The 21238-nt window shown below is 39.4% G+C and overlaps 1 protein-coding gene across 1 annotated transcript in view; it reads left to right on the forward strand.

The window, feature by feature from the left end:
- The window catches only part of EPB41L5 (erythrocyte membrane protein band 4.1 like 5), a 134268-nt gene that overhangs the window by 108518 nt on the left and 4512 nt on the right, over positions 1–21238 (forward strand). Inside the window, exons 21-25 of the mRNA XM_057744457.1 lie at positions 1303–1367; positions 8042–8132; positions 9832–9906; positions 13564–13605; positions 13960–14075. Of these exons, the coding sequence (XP_057600440.1) occupies positions 1303–1367; positions 8042–8132; positions 9832–9906; positions 13564–13605; positions 13960–14075 (389 nt within the window). The remainder of the gene's footprint in view (positions 1–1302; positions 1368–8041; positions 8133–9831; positions 9907–13563; positions 13606–13959; positions 14076–21238) is intronic.

A 21238-nucleotide genomic window follows, 5' to 3' on the forward strand; every position in this document is an offset into this window, starting at 1 on the left:
GCTGGGATTGCATCAGAGGCCTCAAGAAAACATTTGGGGTAGTGGAAGTGTTTGGTTTTTATTTTTTTGGCCATGCTGCGCAGCATGAAGAATATTAATTCCCTGACCAGGGATGGAACCCATGTCCCCCACAGTGGACGCACAGAGTCTTAACCACTGGACCACCAGCAGAGTCCCTGGAAATGTTACAGATGTTGATTGTTGTGTTGATTATGCACCAAACCATATGTTTAAAGTGTATGCATTTTGGGACTTCCCTGGTTAAGAATCCACCTGCCGGCACAGGGTACCTGGGTTCTATCCCTGGGCTGGGAAGACCCCACGTGCCGTGGAGCAACTAAGCCCGTGCACCACAACTACTGAGCCTGCGCTCTAGAGCCCGTCAGCCACAATCGCTGAGCTTGTGTGCCACAACTACTGAAGCCTGCACGCCTAGAGCACGTGTGTGCCCTTGCACCGCAACTAGAGAAAGCCCGTGTACAGCAGTGAAGACCCAACACAGCCAATAAATAAATTAATTAATTAAAAAAATAAAAAAAATAAAATCTGTGCATTTTACTCCATGTAAATGATACCTCAATAAAGTTGAGGGAAAAACTTAACTGATCTCTTCAGAAAGATTTTTTAGAATTCTCTTCTGAAATATTTCTTATACTCAGGGAAAAATAAAAAGCTAAAAACGCAACTTAACATCTGTTTCTTTTTATTGTGTAAATTTGAGAAATTTGGGTATTGACTCTTTTTGGATTCTATGTATAATACTGATTAACCTACCATGGTGTCTTTTTTTTTTTTTTCTCTAAGAACTTTTATTGAGATACATTTCACATACAATAAACTGCATATATTTAAAGTGTACAATTTGATGTTTTTTTCTTATTAGTAATGTATATAATACCATGGTGTCTTAAATAATTTAGAGCTGTCTGGTAAAGCATATGGATTTGTAGACCAACATATTGAAGTGGAAACTTTGAGTATGAATTTGGGTGTGGGATTGGATTTTGCTGGGTGCAGTACTGATATTTACATAGATAAGGTATGGTAACTGAGGCAGACCGATATTTCTATTTTTATTTGAAAGGAATATAAATTTTTTATTAACTTTAGTATCCTCAACAGAGATTTAATTTTTTAAATTAATTTTTATTTGAGTATAGTTGATTTATAGTGTGTTAGTTTCTGCTTTACATCAGAGTGAATCAGTTATACGTATATCCAGTCTTTTTTTAGATTCTGTTCCCATATAGGTTGTTACAGAGTATTGAGGAGATATAATTTTTATGATTTTTCTTTTCTTAGATTACGAGAGAAGATAGCTTATTAAGTCATAAAAATGTCAGTATTCAGGATGCCGCCACAAACAGGTACAGTTCTGGATAGACTGAATTAAATTGATATTCTTTTCTCTTAACTTTCTTTGTGGGGTGCTTTTTTTCCTCTTTCCCAGTCTGTGATCGCATGGTTTCAGGATATCTGTGTGAAAGGCAGCCTGAACTCACTCTTAGATCTTTTGAAAATACTCCTAATTAGTCTTTCTGTGTTCTCATTCTTCTTCAGCTGATTCAAGCTGTAGAGCAAAAACAGCCTTTGAAGATATTTTTAATCTTGTAAGATAGCTGGTGAGGAATGTGTACCATTTCTCTTAGGTGCGGTAGTTGCCTTAGTACCATGCTGGCAGCACGGTGGGATTGCTCTTATACTTTCTAACTGTGGGCTCTCACAGGGCATAAGAAGATTTCCTTGCCATTCCCTCTGAGTTCCTTATTTCTCCTCTTGTTGACTTTTATGCCTTTTATTTGTCTTACTAGACTTCTGTCCCCTGCTCTGTTCCAATTCATTTTGTTCATCCCTGTGCGTCCAAGTATTCTGTGCTTAGTTGGTGCTGAACATTGTTGAGTGAACGTGTTTCTTTTCCCATTATTCAGAACTTATTCAGTGAAGAGTTTTCTGATTAGTGATATTCAGTTCCAGGTGCTGTAATCAGCATAGCACTTATGCACATGCTTTGTGTAAAGGACTTTACAGTTAGTACTCAGCAAACATACTACCTGGTGATTGGGGTACAACTGGAATTACAACTTAACCTTTTAATTAATTCTAAGAAATCAACTTTCCCACATTTTTAATACTACTGTTGTTATTATTGGAGCCTTTTAAAGTAACCTCATCACAAACTTTTTTTGCTGAGAGGAGGATGTTGGAGATGTGACTACCCAGCTGTTTATCAGAAATTTCATTGAACTCTTGAAGCTAGAAAGATCCTGGAATGGACTCCAACTTTCGGATTTATTTTTCTAAATGGCTCTTGGTATTTTGACTAATCTATTTTCCTCCCAGGATTTGAAATAGATCCTTTAAAATATGCTTCTGTTCGTATATAAATCTGGGTCTATTTCTGGATCTTTCCCTTTTCTGTTACTGTTTCTTTCCTCATGCCATATCACACTTCTAAAAACATGCTGTACCCCTTTTTAAAAGGAAATATTTCAGGCATAGAGAAAGGTATGGAGACTATATAATACATATCTGTGTACCAAATGTCAAGCTTTGTCATACCATATTTTGCTATAGTAGATTTAGATCATTTTGCTTTTAGCTTTATTTTTTTTGAGTTGCAATTCCCATACATTTACCCTTTAAAAGTATGCAATTTAATGCTTTTTAGTGCACTGACAAAGTTGTGCAAGCCTAATCACTATCTAATTCCATGATAATGTCATCACCCCTAAAAGAAACGCTCTCCCCACTTGCAGTCTCTCCACATTGTTTCTCTAGCACCTGGCAGCCGCTCATCCACTTTCTACCTGTGCCGGATTTGCGTGCTTTAGACAATTCATATAACTGGAGTCATACAAATATGTGTCTGGCCTTTTTCATTTAACATACTGTTTCCAAGGTTCATCCCTATGGTAGCATGTATTGGTACTTCATGGCTGAATAATATTCCATTGTAAATCCATGTGTCAGTTGATGGACATTTTTTTCATTTCTACTTTTTGGCTATTGTGAGTAAAGCTGTTGTTGAACATTCACATACAAGAATTTTTGTAGACATGCTTTCAGTTCTCTTTAATGTATGCCCGGGAAGGGTGTTGCTGAGTCATGTGGTAACTCTCTCTGTAACTTATTGAGGACCTGCCAAGCTGTCTTCCAAAAGAGCTGCAGCATTTCCCAGTCCCACCAGCAATGTACGCTCTGCCCAACTCCTCCATACCCTTGCCAGTGTCTGTTATTCTCCATTTGAAAAACTGTACCCACCCCAGTGAGTATGAAGTGGTGTCTCTTTGTGGTTTTGATTTTCATTTACCTTTAGAATAATGATGTTGAATATCTTTTTTTTCTTTGGAGAAATAACTGTTCAGATCATTTATTTTTGTAGTAACAACTTTATTGAGATATAATTCAAATACCATACAGCGGAGTTCACCCATTTATAGTGTACGGGTCAGTCGTTTTTATTTTGATACATCTGAATTTTAAAAAATCATCCATGTGTTCTTCATTTTAACTGCCACAATATATTCTTTCTTTTACTTATGGACAGGTGTTTGTCCCAAATTAATATTGTGCATATTCTTCTGTATACAGACATGTTGTAGGGATTTTTCATCTGCTTTCTGTGTTTTGCAGCAGTGTAAACTACATAAGACTAATCTTTTCTTTCTTCCTTTTTTTTTTTTTTGGTTCGGACTCAGGATTCTGTTTTTTTTTTTTTAATTGAAGCACAATATTAATTTAATTTATAATATTATGTTTGTTTCAGGTGTGTGATATAATGATTCAATATTTTTATAGATTATACTCCATTTTTAAATTTATTAGAAATTATTGGTTATATTTATATTGTTGTAGCTTATTTATTTTATATATAGTATTTAATTTGTACTTATTGATTTCCTATCCCTATCTAGCCTCTCTGCACTTCCGTCATCCCATTGGTAACCCCTAGTTCTCTATATCTGTGTATCTTGTTATATTCGTTTGTTTATTTTTTAGATTCCACATGTAGGTGATAACATACAGTATTTGTCTTTCTCTGTCTGGCTTAATTCAGTAAACATAATATCCTCTAGGTCCATCCATGTTGTTGCAAATGGCAGAATTTCTTTTTTATGGCTGAGTAACATTCCATTGCATGTACACCCACATCTTTATCCATTGATCTTGATGGACACTTAGGTTACTTCTTTATCTTGGTTATTGTAAATAATGCTGCTGTGAACATTGAGGAGCGTGTATCTTTTTGAATGAGTGTTTTTGTTTTCTTTCAACATATATCAGAAGTACAATAGAATTGCTGGACTGTATAGTAGCTCTATTTTTAGTTTTTTAAGGAATCTCCCTACTGTTTTTCATAATGGCTTTACTAATTTATAGTCCTGTCAACAGACTACAAGGGTTCCCTTTTCTCCACATCCTCTCCAGCATTTATTGTTTCTAGATTTTTTGATGATGGCCATTCTGACAGGTGTGAGGCAATATCTCATTGTGGTTTTGATTTCCATTTCCCTGATGATTAAGGATGTTGAACATCTTTTCATGTGCCTGTTGGCCATCTGTATGTCTTCTTTGGAAAAATATCTGTTTACATCTGTCCACTTTTAATTGGTTTGTTTATTTTGTTTAATACTGAGTCGTATGAGCTCTTTATGTAATTTTTCTTTTACTTTTTCTTTTCAGATCTTTATTGGCATATAATTGCTTTACACTGTTGTCCAGTTTCTGCTGTACAACAAAGTGAATCAGCTGTATTTATACATATATCCCCATATTCCCTCCCTCTTGAGCCTCCCTCCCACTCCCTCATCCCACCCCTCTAGGTCATCACCAGTCATCGAGTTGATCTCCCTGTGTTATGCAGCAGCTGCCCACTAGCCGTCTCTTTTACATTTGGTAGTGTATATATGTCAGTGCTATTCTCTCACTTCATCCCAGTTTCCTCCCTTCCCCACCATGTCCTCAGGTCCATTGTCTACATCTGCATCTTTTTTCTTGCCCTGCCACTGGGTTCATGAGTGCCATTTTTTTTAGATTCCATGTATATGTGTTAGCATATGGTATTTGTTTTTCTCTTTCTGACTTACTTCACTCTGTATGACAGACTAGGTCCATCCACCTCACTACAAATAACTCAATTTCATTCCTTTTTATGGCTGAGTAATATTCCACTGTATATATGTGCCACATCTTCTTTATCCATTCATCTGTTGATGGGCATTTAGGTTGCTTCCATGCCCTGGCTATTGTAAATAGTGCTGCAGTGAACATTGGGGTGCATGTGTCTTTTTGAATTCTGGTTTTCTCTGGATATATGCCCAGTAGTGGGATTGCTGGGTCATATGGTAGTTCTAGTTTTAGTTTTTTAAGGAACCTCCACACTGTTCTCCATAGTGGCTGTATCAGTTTACATTCCCACCAACAGTGCAGGAGGGTCCCCTTTTCTCCACACCCTCACCAGCATTTATTGTTTCTAGATTTTTTGATGATGGCCATTTTGACCAGTGTGAGGTGATACTGATTTGCATTTCTCTAATGATTAGTGATGTTGAGCATCTTTTCATGTGTTTGTTGGCCATCTGTATGTCTTCTTTGGAGAAATGTCTATTTAGGTCTTCTGCCTACTTTTCAATTGGGTTGTTTGGGTTATTTTTTTGTTTTTCAGTTGTATGAGCTGTTTGTATATTTTAGATATTAACCCCATATTGGTCATATCATTTGCAAATATTTTCTCCCATTCTTTAAATTTGTCAGTGGTTTCCTTTGCTCTGCAAAAGCCTTCAAGTTTAATTAGGTCCCATTTGTTTATTTTTGCTTTTGTTTCCTTTGCCTTGGGATACAGATCCAAGAAAAATTATTGCTATAATTTATGTCAAAGAGTGTTCTACCTATATTTTCTATTAGTTTTATGGTTTCTGGTCTTACATTTAGGTCTTTAACCCATTTTGAGTTTATTTTTGTATATGGCGTGCGAAAATATTCTAATTTCATTCTTTCACTTGTAGCTGCCTAGTTTTCCCAGCAGCATTTATTGAAGAGACTGTCTTTTCCCCACTGTATGTTCTTGCCTCCTTTGTTGTGGATTAATTGACCATAGGTGTGTGGGTTTATTTCTGGGCCCTCTATTCTGTTCCATTGATCTGTTGTCTGTTTTTGTGTCAGTACCATACTGTTTTGATTACTGTAGCTTTGTACTATACAGTTTGAAGTCAGAGAGTGTGATACCTCCAGCTTTATTCTTTTTTTCTCAAGATTGCTTTGGCACCTCACAGTCCTTTGTGTTTCCATATAAATTTTAGGATTAGTTGTTCCAGTTCTGTGAAAAACATCTGATACAGATTTTGATAGGGATTGCATTAAATCTATAGATTGCTTTGGGTAGTATGGACATTTTAACTATAAATTCTTCTAATATGTGAACACTGGATATCTTTCTATTTCTTTGTATCATCTTCAGATTTCTTCATCAGTGTTTTTGGAGGATAGTTTTCAGAGTATAGGTCTTTCACCTCCTTGGTTAAATTTATTCCTAGGTATTTTATTCTTTTCAGTGCAATTTTAAACAGGATTGTTTTCTTGATTTCTCCTTCTGATAGTTTGTTCTTAGTGTGTAGAAAAGCAGGACTAATCTCTTGTTTCGGGGTTGGGAGAATTCATTGTGAGATATATTTCATTCCTTTCAATGCTGTTTATTATATAGACTTCTTCTGTCTCAGCTGTTTCTTCTCTTCCGAGGATAAAGTTATCTATTACCTCTGGTAGCTTTTAGGTTTTACTGCTTATTCTTGGGATTCTGCATTTTCATTACTGTGTGTCTAAGTATAGTTTTATTTTTTAGTCTTGTTAGTATTCAAGGTGGTCTTTCAGTCTGAAGACCTGTGTCTTTTTTTTTAGTTTTGGAAAATCATAAGCCCTTATCTTTGTGAATGTCCAGTATCCATTAGGCATTAGTTGAAATATGTTGATCCCTTCTCTGTCTCACATACTGTTCCTTCTTACTTTTCGTCTCTCTGCCTCTGTGTGCCTCAGTGTTGTGGCTGCAGCTGTCCTGGCTTCTGTTTCTCTCCCAAGTCTGACTTTTCCATCTAGGAGTTGCCTCTTGTTTTTTCTCAGTCTCCCTATGGGATTGGATGGGAAGTGCACCTGTCACTTGCACACTTTCCAGTGATGCTAGAGAGGACCAGGGTCCCCTGATGGGTGTGTTATCCTGGTGGATGATGGTCTCTTCAGTTTCCCTCATTTCCTCCCTGGCATTGAAGCCATCTCTAAGGCTGCTCCTGCTCTTGTGCCTCTCACCTGGGTTAGACGTCCTTGTCCTTCCTGCTGGCATCCTCTCACCTGGCCAGTCCTGCCATTGTGTCTGGAGCCCTGGAGATGGGCCCCTGCCCTGTGCAGCAGAGTGCTCGCATCTGCCTCCTTACGGGCTTCCTGCCTTGTTCTCCGCATCTCAGGTGTTGTGTGTCATTTCTGTTTTACTGAGCTGTCCTGTTCATGTATTTGATAAAAGCTTCTAAAAATCAATCTGTTGTTCTGTCTCTTTTGTGTATCTGTCTGTCTTTTCTTTTTTTGTGTATCTGCCTTGTCTTTTACATAATTTTGCTAGATTTGATGCTTTTTGGAGCAGACTATAGCATTTAATCTGTCCATAATCCTGAAATCACCCTCTTCTACTGTGTATTTCGTAGTTTTCAGCATTTCCTCAAAGCCCCTGAGCTACCACTGATATCCTTCATTGGTTTTGGAGTTATGAATTTATTCTTTTATTAAAAATAAATATTTTCTGCCCCTTCATTGAGCTTTAGGAGGGAAGCAGAGTAGTAGTGAATGAGTCTGACCTGTATGTGAACCTGTTAGGCGGTGAGTGGGGGGTTGGTTCATGGCAGGTGTGAGGCAGCGCTGACCGCTGTCCATGCCTCCCCAGTGCCCTTCTTCCTCCCCTGCGGGGGTTTGTTAGCCTTCTTTCCTGAGCTTTTTCCTTCAGCATGTCGCCTGTTTCCCCGTGTCGATTGCCCGTGACATGAACCTGCCTTTCTCTTCCTAGTGCTGAATTAAATGAGAACACTGTGCCTGTCCCTGGAGATTCTCTTGCTCTGATGCGAACCACACCTGCAGAAAATGGGTCTGCTCTAAAGGTAACAATTACTCCACTTTTAAGTTTTCTCCAGAGACTCTGCTGGCTTGAATCCTGGTTATGCAAGGACATCTGGTGATTCTGACGAACACCGGAGCTTAAGGTGTGAGAAAAGCGTGGAGGTGCCTCAGTTGTCTAGGAAGAATCCTGTTGTCAGATCCCTCACAAGAGTATCTCAGCGTTTCTTCTCCATTTTTTAGTTATTTGTTGGTAGTTTTGTCTTTAGGTGGTCTCTGTATTTTGGGGTTTTGGATGTTGGCTGTGCTTCCCTAGTGTCTCAAACAGTACATGGCATGTAATAGGCACTAAATAAATATTGATTGATTGAAATTAATTTTTTGAAATTGATTGTGTTGTGATATAACCAGCTTATCTCAAATGCTGCCTTTTCTGTATACACTTGCCACACACCCTTACCAGTTCAGAAGTCACAGAAACCCAGTTCATTGCCCAGTGAATGTTTTAATTTGCAAGTTAAACAAAAAATTATTTTTGTAAATGAACATTTACCATTTTGTTCTTTTATTGCATGAACACATTTATTGTAAAATTTACCAGATATTTCATAAAAAGAAAAAATTAGAAATCACCTGGTTCCTACTACTGAAAGACAGTGTAGAGTTAATATTCAGGTGTATAGTTTTTCAGACTTTGGGGTTAAAAAAAAACTCAACCTGAAATACCTTTAATCAGGAGATTCCTTCCTGCTAATTAAAATTCTAAAAAGATATATTGATATCTCTGATCATTGAAAATTATTAGGTAGAGCCTAGCCTGAGATGTTTTGAAACAGAGAAGGACATTTAGCCCAAAGATTTATTGCGTATTGTACCAGACAACGTGCTAGGCTTTAAAAATTCAAAAATGAGTGAAACATGGCCTCTTCTTTCAAACTGCTTACAGTACTGTTGGAGAGAGAATTTTGATATGTTGCGGTAGAGATAGGCACAGGCTGTTTGGGGGGTCACTAGGTCACAGGGTAGGAGGGGGTGGGGTAGGAGGGGGGCGATGTGGGAAGAGAGAGAGGACAGTTTTCCTATGTGTGATTACAGTTCAGCTGACATCAAACAGAAGATGCACCCGTAGCCTGAAGACAGACAGAAATGTATGAACGCAGGGCCTTTTTTGTTATGGACCACCTCCTGGATATTTACTTCTCTTATTTCCAGACTGGAATTTATCTTTTATCCTTTTAACATTCTTCCTCTGCCCACACACACACACACGCACACACACTGCAATACAGAATGCTGCTTCTCTAAGGTGCTTCAAATACTAATTAGACAGTATTAATTAACATTTATGGGGAAGTTTATATTATACTCCTTGTGAACAGCGAAGCACCCATGAGGAAGCATTGGGAGTTCAGGCATCTCCTTACTCACTGTCTCCCGGGCTGAACCTTTAACCTGTCCCGTCTGGTTTGAGAGCTGAGAGCTGGGACAAGTTTTGTCTCACCAGGAAGGATAGCTATGTGAAAATTCACATAACACTTTAGCTTTTTAAAGTTCTGACTGTAGGTTAGGTTCCCCTCCAAACAGAAGTGGAATCACTAATAATCATGATTCCTGAGTGTCTCCTTTGATTAAAGGTTAACACCAGCCAGGCCTGGGTTCAAATTACATATTGAGAGGATATGGAAAAAATCTAGTCTGGTGACTAATGGGTCATTTACTGTCCGTGTGTCTTGTCTTCCATAGGATGCTACAGATGAATTGGATGCCTTGCTTTTATCTTTAACTGAAAATCTCATTGACCACACAAACACACCTCAGGTAAATAGGCTTTAAGACAGCAAGATGAAAACGTATTTCTCTTTGAAAATGTTCCTGATAGATTCCAGTTTTTGCCTTTTCTGCAATTCAGTAAAACTTTTCGTTTAATAAGAATTTATATTTCATTTAATAAGAATTTATATTACCCAACATTGCCTTTCTGTACTAAAATTTTGCCAGTCTGAATCTGTGTGTCACTGAATAGTAACCACATGCTACTGTGAGCCTCACTGTAACTCAGCACCCTGTTAAATAGCATGAGAGAAACGTGTGGGGGTAAACCAGCTTCTAAAGAGCTCAGACAATAAGACATTTAGTTTTTAAAAAATATTTACAGAAAGATGGGAGCATAAGAATGGTTGGCATTAATGTTGATCGTTATTCGTGTTTGGTAGATATTGTGTTAAGTACTGTGACCATAATACAAATAAGAAACAGTCCCTTCCCTCCAGAGACATATTGGGGTGAAAGGCACACAATTCATTTAGTGTCTATGAGTGATGTGCTCAGAGTTGCTGTAGGAGTCATTTGGAGGCTTGGAAGTGTGGGTGGTACTTCCCCGGTGCAGGATGTTTGCTTAGGTCACCAGTCCTCACACTTGGGTGTGTGTCCGCATCACTGGAGAGCATCGTAAAGCACAGGTTGCCGGGTTCTACCCTCAGAGTTTCTGATGTGGTGCGTGTGGGGTGAGGCCCGAGAAGCTGCATTTCTGACACGTTCCCAGTGGTGTGGATGTGGGCCAGGAACTGCCAGCTTAGGCCGACAAACAAAGAGACTTTCCCAGGTGAGCAAGCAGAAAATAAAAGGGTTTGTTGCCAATCTTGGGCCACAGTAATCCTTTAACCAGATGAAAGAGGTAACTTCTAAGACACGTACTGCTCATGTACACTTTCTCACAGGTGGGGGCGATACAGTGATGAAAATGAGTTTGAAATTCTTTTGTCACTAATACATTTTTCTTTTATCACTAATACATTTTCCTTCCCTGCAAATTTAGAATGTTTTCTTTGTTTTAAATAAAAATGTAGAATATAATGCATTTTAGATTCTGCATAGGAGCAATCTATTCTATTAACACTTACCGACTTTTTTCAGTTACTAGAACTGTGATACTCGTCTAATAACTTAGCTTTTTAAGTGATTTTGATATGTGGTGAGGCCAGTCTAACATCATTATGCAGGTGTTTTGCTGTTCTTGCTTGTTAATTCTTTCAGATGATTTTTAGAATAACTTTGTCACGTCTCACTCCTTCTGAGAGCCTTTGTATTTTTATTTGTAATTGCATTAAATTCATAAATTAACTTGCAGAAAGAACTGATATATTTGTGATATTTGTCTTCTTAGCCAAGAGTGCAGTGTGATTTCCTCATCCAAGATTTCCTGTTTCTCCTAAAAATTGTGTAGTTATAGTCTTCCCAGTATGTTTTATGTTTTCCAGGTCCTTCATGTTTTTTTGCTATTGAGATTTTTTTCCGCATTATGTTTAGAGTATTTAGGATTTAACCTGACAGAGAATAGAGTCTCTAAATGCTCTCTATTCTTCGTGAGGTTAACTCCTAAAATACTTTGTAGTTTTGTTGATACTGTGAATAGTATTTAGTTTTCTGCTTGAATTCATAAGTTGATTTTATGTCTAGCAAACTTGATGAATTCTTGCAGTAGTCAGTGTGCTGATTCTCTTGAATATTCTGTCAATTTCTGAGGTGTCTTTTATTATCTCTGTCTATAGTTATTGATTAATTCCTTTCTTACCTATTGCTAGATCTTTCAGTGTTTTATATATTTTGAAGATAGGCTGTGAGATGCATATATGTTGGTGGTAATTATACTTTCTTTAGCTCCTTTTAGCACTTTAAAGTGTCCTCCTTTGCCTCTTTTTTTCTGTTTCCCTTTTGATAAAAAATTGACACCCTAGCTTTAAGTTTGAATTGCCTTATGTATAATTTTCTTTTTAAAAAAATTTATTTTATTTTTATTTATTGACTGTGTTGGGTCTTCATTGCTGCACACGGGCTTTCTCTAGTTGTGGCAAGCGACAGCTACTCCTGGTTGTGGTGCGCAGGCTTCTCATTGCGGTGGCTTCTCTTGTTGTGGAACACAGGCTCTAGGCCTGTGGGCTTCAGTAGTTATGGCACGTGGGCTTAATAGTTGTGGCTTGTGGGCTCTAGAGCACAGGCTCAGTAGTTGTGGCACACGGGCTTAGTTGCTCCATGGCATGTGGGATCTTCCCGGACCAGGAATCAAACCATGTTCCCTGCATTGGCAGGCGGATTCTTAACCACTATGCCACCAGGGAAGTCCCTATCTGTTGGTTTTAAGTGAACCTTTTGTGACAAGCATTTTGCTGGATATTGTTTTAAAAATCTTATTCAAAAGTCTCCAGCTTCTGATTGAGTTTAAGTCCATTTTTATTTACTATAATTATAGTTATTATAGGACTTGTTTCTGCCAAACCATTTTTGTTTACTTTTACCATATTTCTTTTTTCTCTCTCTTTTATTTCCTATGGTTACAAGTACATTTTCTTAATATTGGTGGGAAAGTCGTGTTTTGTATTTTTATTCTTTTGGTAGTTAACCTAATTTACTAAGACGGGGACTTATATTCATTTTTTCTTATCAGAATCTATCACCGGTGCAAGGACTAGTCTAAGTTTCCGTAAAATAGGGGGAGTTGGGAGTTCATTAGATTATAGTTCTACACACAGAAGTAAGATAAAGAAAATTAAACATTAAAAAGACTATAACAATAAATGAGAAAAAGAAAGAAAAAGAAAAGAAAAAGATTATAACAAAGGCCCTGTGAGTCAGGAGTGATATGGTTGTTTTTATTGCTATTTTCTACATGCATCATTAGAAAATGGACTATATATAGACATCTTTTATTATTTAGTTTTTTTTAAAATTTTATTTATTTATTTATTATTTTTTGGGGGGTACACCAAGTTCAATCATCTGTTTTTATACACATATCCCTGTATTCCCTCCCTCCCTCGCCTCCCCCCCACCCTCCCTCGAGTCCCCCCCATCGTCCCCATCCCAGTCCTCTAAGGCATCTTCCATCCTCGAGTTGAACTCCCTTTGCTATATAACAACTTCCCACTGGCTATCTATTTTACAGTTGGTAGTGTATATATGTCTGTGCTACTCTCTCGCTTCGTCTCATCTTCCCCTTCACCCCCCGCCCCCTCCCAGACCTCGAGTTCTCCAGTCCATTCTCTGCTAGACATCTTTTTTCTGTGTAGTTTCTTTTTGCTCTTCATTTGAATTAGTTATGGTCCACTGTTCAGGATGCTACCAAGAAGGCTATATGATTATTTGTAATGAACTGAAATGAAATTTCAGAAAATAAATGTTAAATTGGATACTAGGGGTGGGGGAAAGTCCTAGTGAATGACCTGAAAGTAGTAGTAGCATTCTGGGAGTATTAAGTTTTTAGATTAAAGAGATTCTCAAAATTATGGCAGTTTCTTAAGTGGTGATATATGGCATCTGTGTCGTAGTAAAGGACCTTGGGTTCAGAAGTCCATGTCAGCTCAAGGGCACCATTAAGAACTCACCGTCCCTCCAGTGCATTTCATAGTAGAAGAAAGCATTATGAGTATAATTATAAAAATAAGTCAGTCTTCCCTAAAAACATATACAATTTTTTTTCAGATATCTTCAACATCCACGATCACACCCCGTTGGATTGTGCCAGTAAGTTAATGATATTTGCAGTTTTTCTTTCCGTTACCCTTTCAGGATGAGGCCTGAAGGAGTACCAGGTTCTTATTTTTCCTTGAAAACATGGGGTCATCATCAAAGCTCTTTTAATTGAACCTACTGTCTTCAAATCAGTGATTTAACTTTCCTGTTTGTAAATGCTTAAGGGTGCTGACAAAACAAAAATAAAAATCTGATGTGAAAGACGGTAAAAAAGTAAAGCAACTGTGATCATGAACGTCACGCTTCTTGTTGCCGTCATCACTGGGGAAGATGACAGGGAGCTGACGTGCTGGGTGTGGGGCAGCGTGGTCACCTCCGCTCAGATGGGTTGTGTGTTTCCCTCAGCAGAGCGTTGTCCTTCCTAACGGATTCTCCCCGGTGGGGAAGGAGGGGCCTGGGAACAGAGAGGTGGGCTCCTTCATCTCTCCCCCAGCGCCGTTCTTGGTGGATGCTGTGACCAGGTGAGGAATTATTTCTCAGTTGCCTTTCTTAGGCATCTGTTAAGAGGAAAAAATAATGAAATTAATTGTACTTAAAGTAATAATGTCAGTTTTTCTTTAATTGAACTGACTTGAAACTGAATAAGTATTTTCTGTGATTATTATTTAGAGTAGTGTTTTTTTCTTTTTTCTTGTCAGTGGCAATTTTCTACAAAATTATGAAGTAGATCTTATGTTTTTTTTAATAGTCTTTGTTAGATAAAGATATTAACAGGTTTGTCTTTAAAACTTTATATTTGTGTTAAAATTGATTTATGTATTTTCCTATCATGCTTTACAGTTATGTTGTTTATGAATACAGGGAAGAGACTCAGGTAAGGGTGAGGAGGGGGATTCCCAAGGTGAGGGCTCTGACGTAGCTTTTACTGAAACCTGTTGCAAGCTCATTTTAGCATACTGCTTGCCACAGGCAGAAACTGGACTCAAAAGAGCTTTTGTTCAGTATGTAGTTTTTCAGCTTTTAATTGTTGGGACCAAGACTGTGCCTGTTTTGCAAAAGATTTATAATTGCCTCATTTCTCACCTCAGACTTCTTTCCTGGGTATGTCTGCTATTTCTCATGTCCTCCTGGTATTGAGAATGCAGGTTGGTTGAAGTAGATGCTTTAGAGAAAAAAAAAATTCTAATTATAAAGGAAAAGTTATTAGAGATGATTAATTTGAGAGAAATTCATAGTTTCATTTTAAAATTATTGTCGTATCTCCATAGTCTTTAAAAAATTGTTCACTCAGCAAACACTTATTGAATGCCTGCTAGGTACAGGCATTGCTTGTGTCTGGCACTGAGGATAGCAGTGAACATGACAGTCGTGCGGCCTATTTTCCTAAACATCTGTATAAATAGTAGTTCCCACTATACAAATAGAGATTGTGTGCAGAAGGACAGGTAATAATTCTTTGTAATTGAATTTGTGCAGTAAAATGTGAGTTCTTAAGGGCTTCCAAGTTAGAAATTACAGATGACATCAGAGCTTGTCTGCATTCCTTCCCAAAGCAAAGTAGTCGTAAAGGAATTAGATAAAAAATAACAGGTAGTACACCTGAAACTAATACAATATTATATGTCAGTATCTCAGTAAGGAAAACATGACCAGTAAATCAGTGAAACGAGTCCGGAAGCAAATGACACAAATACAGTTACCTGATTTATGAAAAATGACGAAATGGTGCTGAAGGAAAAGAGTGGTCTTTCAGTACATCAGCCTGACAAGTTAAATATTCTTGTAGAAAAAATTAATCTTGACCCAACCTCATACTAACACCAGAATCTGCTTTAGGTGAATTGCAAATCTAAATGTGAAATGTCCAAAAATAAAGCTTTCAGAAGAAAATATAAGTGAATATCCTGTGACCTTGAAATAGGCAAAGATTTTTTAAACCAATCACAAAAAGCTTTAATCATATAGGAAAAAAACTTGAATTGTATCAAAAACTTCTATTCATCAAAAGATATAATTTCAGGCACTCAAAAAGAAGCCACACAGTGGAGAAAACAACTGCACTTCCCCCCTCTCTCTGACTCTGTCTGTGTCTCTCACAAAGAACTCATATCCAGAATTTATAAAGAGCTCTTAGGAGTTTCCAGGTGGCACAGTAGTTAAGAATCCGCCTGCCAATGCAGGGGACATGGGTTTGATCCCTGGTCTGGGAAGATTCCACGTGCCGCGAAGCAACTAAGCCCGTGTCCCACAACTACTGATGCCTGCACGCTTTAGGGCCCATGCTCTGCAACAAGAGAAGCCACTGCAATGAGAAGCCTGCGCACCGCAATGAAGAGTAGCTCCTGCTTGCTGCAACTAGAAAAAGCCAGCGCAGCAACGAAGACCCAATGCAGCCAAAAATAAATATTAAAAAAAAAAAAAAAAGATCTCTTGTGAATTGGTAAGAAAAAGACAGTTCAATAGAAAAATTGGCGAGAGTTAACTAGGCAGCTCACAAGAGGATATTCAGTGGCTGGTAAGACTAATGAACTGTAACTGCCGTAGAGAAATACAGACAAGTCATGTACACAGTTGAGTTATATTAGGTATTTATTGCTGTGTAACAGGTTACCACACATTTAGCGGCTTAAACTGGCACACGTTTCTGTAACCTTATTCCCTGCAGGTCAGGGGTCTGGTACAGCCTAGCTGTGCCCTCTGCTGCAGGGTCTGTCCCAGGCTCCAGTCAGGAAGTGGGCCAGAGCAGGGGTCTCATGTGAAGGGTCAGCTGCAGGAAAGTCTGCAGTCGTGGCTGTTGACAGAATTCAGATCCTGAGAGGCTGTAGGCCGAGGTCCTCCGTTTTTAGCTGGCTTCAGGCCATGGGCTTCCCTTGGTACTTGCCGTGGGGCCTTTACTTCAGCAGGGCCAGCAAACCAGGAAAGGCGTGGATGCCTGCCATCCGGCCAGAAGTCTCCCTCTGTGTACTGTAATCGCAGGAGCGGTTGGTTAAAGCAAATCACAGGGCCTGCCGTGCTCAAGGAGAGAAGGTCACATAAGAGCATGAGTGCCAGGAGGTGGGGGTTGTCATAGAGTGTCCTTGCCATAATAATGGTGAGCAAAGTAAAGGTCAGAAAGAGGCACAGCGCTCCAGGACCAAAGTGATGGTTACATTCGAGGTGGCTGGTTTCCGCGTGCTAGTGTGGTGGCACGGGTGTGGGCAGTGTGTGCGGGACACTTAACTTATGAACTCCCGATTTGTGTACTTCGACATATGTGTTATAATCAATAACGTTTTTAAAAGAATGGTGATGGGGTTGCATCTCTACAGATTCAGATTTACTTGGGATATGCGCTGTGTAAATTTAAAGGTGAAAAACAGGAGAGGACACAATAGCAGTTGAGAGAACCAAGCAAGTTTTGGGAGCAGCTAAATGACAGCTAAGTGGTAACTAGCTTGGCAGAGAGGAGAGAACTGAAATCTGAGCCTGAAAAGGAGAGGGGTGGAAACTGGGAAAATAAGAAGCCAGTTCACACTGCAGCACCCAGAAAGGCTCAGGAGCTGAGTTACCAGGTGTTGTGAAGATGGGCCCAAGATGGGGCTGAGAAGTGCCCCTCCCCATCCCGCCAATGCCGGCCTGATTCTGGAGGCTTCCCTCTGGAGGAGCTGGGTGGGTGAGGCCCTGGATTTGGCGGCCCTGTTGGGAGAAGGCCCTGAGCTGGACAGGGGGAGGTTAACTCAGTGTCCACACGCCAAGGGTGAGACCCCCAACCTTCCTTCTGTTTCCCACTTCCAGAGTGCTATGGGCCACATGTAAATGTCTCAGGAAGAAATTTAGAGGATTGTACTCTAGAGAACCTGACCGACTGGAGAGAGAGGCCCAGAGAGACTGACGTTGTGGATCCCAGGAAGTCTGCCTAATAACTCGACCTGGAGCCCGTAGTTAGTGGGTTTGCCCGCATGGACACAGCTTCCAAACAGCATTCCAGGGCTTCATGCTTAGGTATGAACAGGCTGCTTCCCTCTTAAATGTGAAGAGAGCCAAAGATTGTCAGATGTTTGAGGAAAGACCAGAGCAGGTCAACTTGAAAGAGAAACAAGGAGGAAATAAAGGAATATGAGCATCAAAAACTGCAAAATGATAGTGTGAGAAAGGAGGTACTGTATCCATGCAACAGTAACAGGAAGTTAGAAAAGGAACAGAAAACAGGGAAGTATTCTTAGTAATTATTAACCATGTTAAAAATAAAATCCAAAGAATGCATGGAAGATAAGATTGGGGAGATCTCCGAAAGTGTAGAACAAAAAGTTGAAAATAGGGAGAGAAAAAACTGGAGGATTAGCCTAGAAACTCCAATATATGAATCATTGGAGATCCAGAAAAAAAGAACAGAGTAAGGAAAAGTGAGGAAAATGTCAGGGAGAGGAATCACAATTCCCTAGAACAGAAGTGCTTGAGTTTTTAGATTAAAGGAGCCCAATGTGTACCCTGTAACAGGATGAAGACAGACGACGATACCAAGGAACGTCATGAAATTGCAGAACATCAGACGTAAGAGGAGATGTAGGTTTTCAGAGAAGGGAAAAAAGAGTATGTGCGAAGGACTGGTAATCAGAATGACAGCAGACTACTGAAAACTAGAAGATAATGGAGCAGTGCCTTCAGAATTCTGGAGGAAAATCATTTTCCACCTCGTGTTTTATACCTGAATTATCAATGAAGTGTGAGATTAGGATGAAGACATTTTAGGGAATTCGCTGGTGGTCCAGTGGTTAGGACTCAGTGCTTTCACTGCCGGGGCCCGGGTTCAATCCCTGATCCGGGAACTAAGATCCTGCAAGCCGAGAGAAGAGGCACAGCCAAAAAGAAAAGAAAGAAAAAGAAAAAAAAGACATTTCAAAACAGAGAGTTTCTCTAAAATATATGCTTCTAAGGCAGCCTTCCTCAGGAAGCTGCTTAACTGGAGGATGTTTTCCATCAAAACAACGTGATTATCCAAGAAAGAAAACATGAGACCCAGGGAACAGGGGACTGAATTTACAGGAGGAAAGTGAAGTTCCAAGCAGACCTAGAAAGAACCCTGTACAGATTTGAAGAGGAGGGTGTGGAGTTCTAGGAAGGATGTTGCTGATGGAAAATGACAAACACATGGCCCACCCCTAATTTAAAAATTACCTGAGATGGTGGTACAGTGATTAAGAATCTACCTGCCATGTTCTTGGATTGGAAGAATCAACATTGTGAAAATGACTATATTACCGAAAGCAATTTACAGATTCAATGCAATCCCAGTCAAATTGCCAATGGCATTTTCACAGAACTAGAACAGGAAATTTTACGATTTGTATGGAAACGCAAAAGACCCCGAATAGCCAAAGCAATCTTGAGGAGGAAAGACGGAGTTGGTGGAATCAGGCTTCCTGACTTCAGGCTATACTCCAAGGCCACAGTGATCAAGACAGTATGGTACTGGCACAAACACAGAAATATAGATCAATGGAACAGGATAGAAAGCCCAGAGGTAAACTATGGTCAACTAATCTATGACAAAGGAGGCAAGGATATACAATGGAGAAAAGGCAGCCTCTTCAATAAGTGGTGCTGGGAAAACTGGACAGCTACATGTAAAAGAATGAAATTAGAACACTTCCAAACACCATACACAAAAGTAAACTCAAAATGGATTAAAGACCTAAATTTAAGGCCAGACACTATAAAACTCCTAGAGGAAAACATAGGAAGAACACTCTTTGATGTAAATCACAAGATCTTTTTTGATCCACCCCCTAGAGTAATGGAAATAAAAACAAAAATAAATAATTGGGACCTAATGAAACTTCAAAGCTTCTGCACAGCAAAGGAAACTATAAGCAAGACGAAAAGACAACCCTCAGAATGGGAGAAAATATTTGCAAACGAATCAACAGACAAAGGATTAATCTCCAAAATATATAAACAGTTTATCCAGCTCAATATCAAAAAAACAAATAACAATCCAAAAATGGGCAGAAGACCTAAATAGGCATTTCTCCAAGGAAGACATACGGATGGCCAAGAGGCACATGAAAAGCTGCTCAGCATCACTAATTATTAGAGAAATGCAAATCAAAACGACAATGAGGTATCACCTCACACCAGTTAGAATGGGCATCATCAGAAAATCTACAAACAGTAAATGCTGGAGAGGGTGTGGAGAAAAGGGAATGCTCTTGCATTGTTGGTGGGAATATAAATTGATACAGCCACTATGGAAAACAGTATGGAGGTTCCTTGCAAAACTAAAAACAGAGTTACCATATGACCCAGCAATCCCACTACTGGGCATATACCCAGAGAACACCATAATTCAAAAAGACACATGCACTCCAATGTTCATTGCAGCACTGTTTACAATAGCCAGGTCATGGAAGCAACCTAAATGTCCCTCAACAGATGAATGGATAAAGAAGATGTGGTACATACATACAATGGAATATTACTCAGCTGTGAAAAGCAGTGAAACTGGGACATTTTTAGAGACATGGATGGACCTAGAGACTGTCATACAAAGTGAAGTGAGTCAGAAAGAGAAAAACAAGTATTGTATATTAACACATATATGTGGACTCTAGAAAAATGGTACAAAGCAACTAGTTTGCAAGGCAGAAATAGAGACAGATGTAGAGAACAAACATATGGACACCAAGTAGGGAAAGCGGGGAGGGTTGGGGGGGGAACGAATTGGGAGACTGGGACACCAAATTGTACACTCTAAATATGTGCAGTTTATTGTAGAAAATAAAAAATTAAAAAAAAAAAAAGAAAGAAAAAAAGAATCTGCCTGCCAGTGCAGGAGACACAGGTTCAAGCTCTAGTCTGGGAAGATCCCACATGCCTCGGAGCAGCTAATTCCGTGTGCCACAACTACTGATCCTGCACTCTAGAGCCCAAGAGCCACAGCTGCTGAGCCTGCATGTCACAACTACTGTAGAAAGTAAGTATTGGACACTGAGCAAGCAGTTACAGTGAAAAAAGAGGCAAGTTACTCAGTCCAGGGAAAACAAATTGTACAAGGAAAGGAATATAGTACACTTTGTACTGAGTTGTGAAAATATTTATGTAATTATAGCAAATAGTGAATATTAACATGATCAAAATTGTTCGTAAAACTGTGTTGAAAAGGTAGGAAGGGAGGATTGTGGATCATTTTGGAAACATACCCCTCAGAACAGTTAGAATGACAGCTGGTTAGCAGAACCTGGAGGGCGTGTTAGAGCACAGCAGCCGGCCCACCCTGAGGCTTTGGGTCTGTGTGCCTGGGGCAGGGCCTAACAACTTGCATTTATGACAAGTTCCAGGGACCAGACTTTGAGAACCAGAGATCCAGAGTGTGAAGGAAAATGCCAGGAAAACCCAGTTGGCAGTGTTGTTTCTGTGGAGTGGAGGTGGAGAAGGGGGTTCAAGTGCCTGCTGTTTATACATCTTGATAGCAGCTCTGACCTTAATCTCTGTCCTCAGTACTTAGATACTGGTTTCAGTTTCTCTGAAACCTGCACCTCCATCCTCGCCTCCACCTCAGCAGAGCCTGCACACTCTAATCCTTCCTTTAGCACTGACACAGCAGAGGAGGTGGTGCAGGAGCTCAGACCCGCCACGGGGACAGTGTGAGGACACCCAGGACCCCATGGCCTTGGTGCCCTCTTCTCCATGTTCAAGTAATAAAAAT

This window comes from Hippopotamus amphibius, chromosome 8 (genome assembly GCF_030028045.1).
Source record: "Hippopotamus amphibius kiboko isolate mHipAmp2 chromosome 8, mHipAmp2.hap2, whole genome shotgun sequence".
Lineage (NCBI taxonomy): Eukaryota > Metazoa > Chordata > Mammalia > Artiodactyla > Hippopotamidae > Hippopotamus > Hippopotamus amphibius.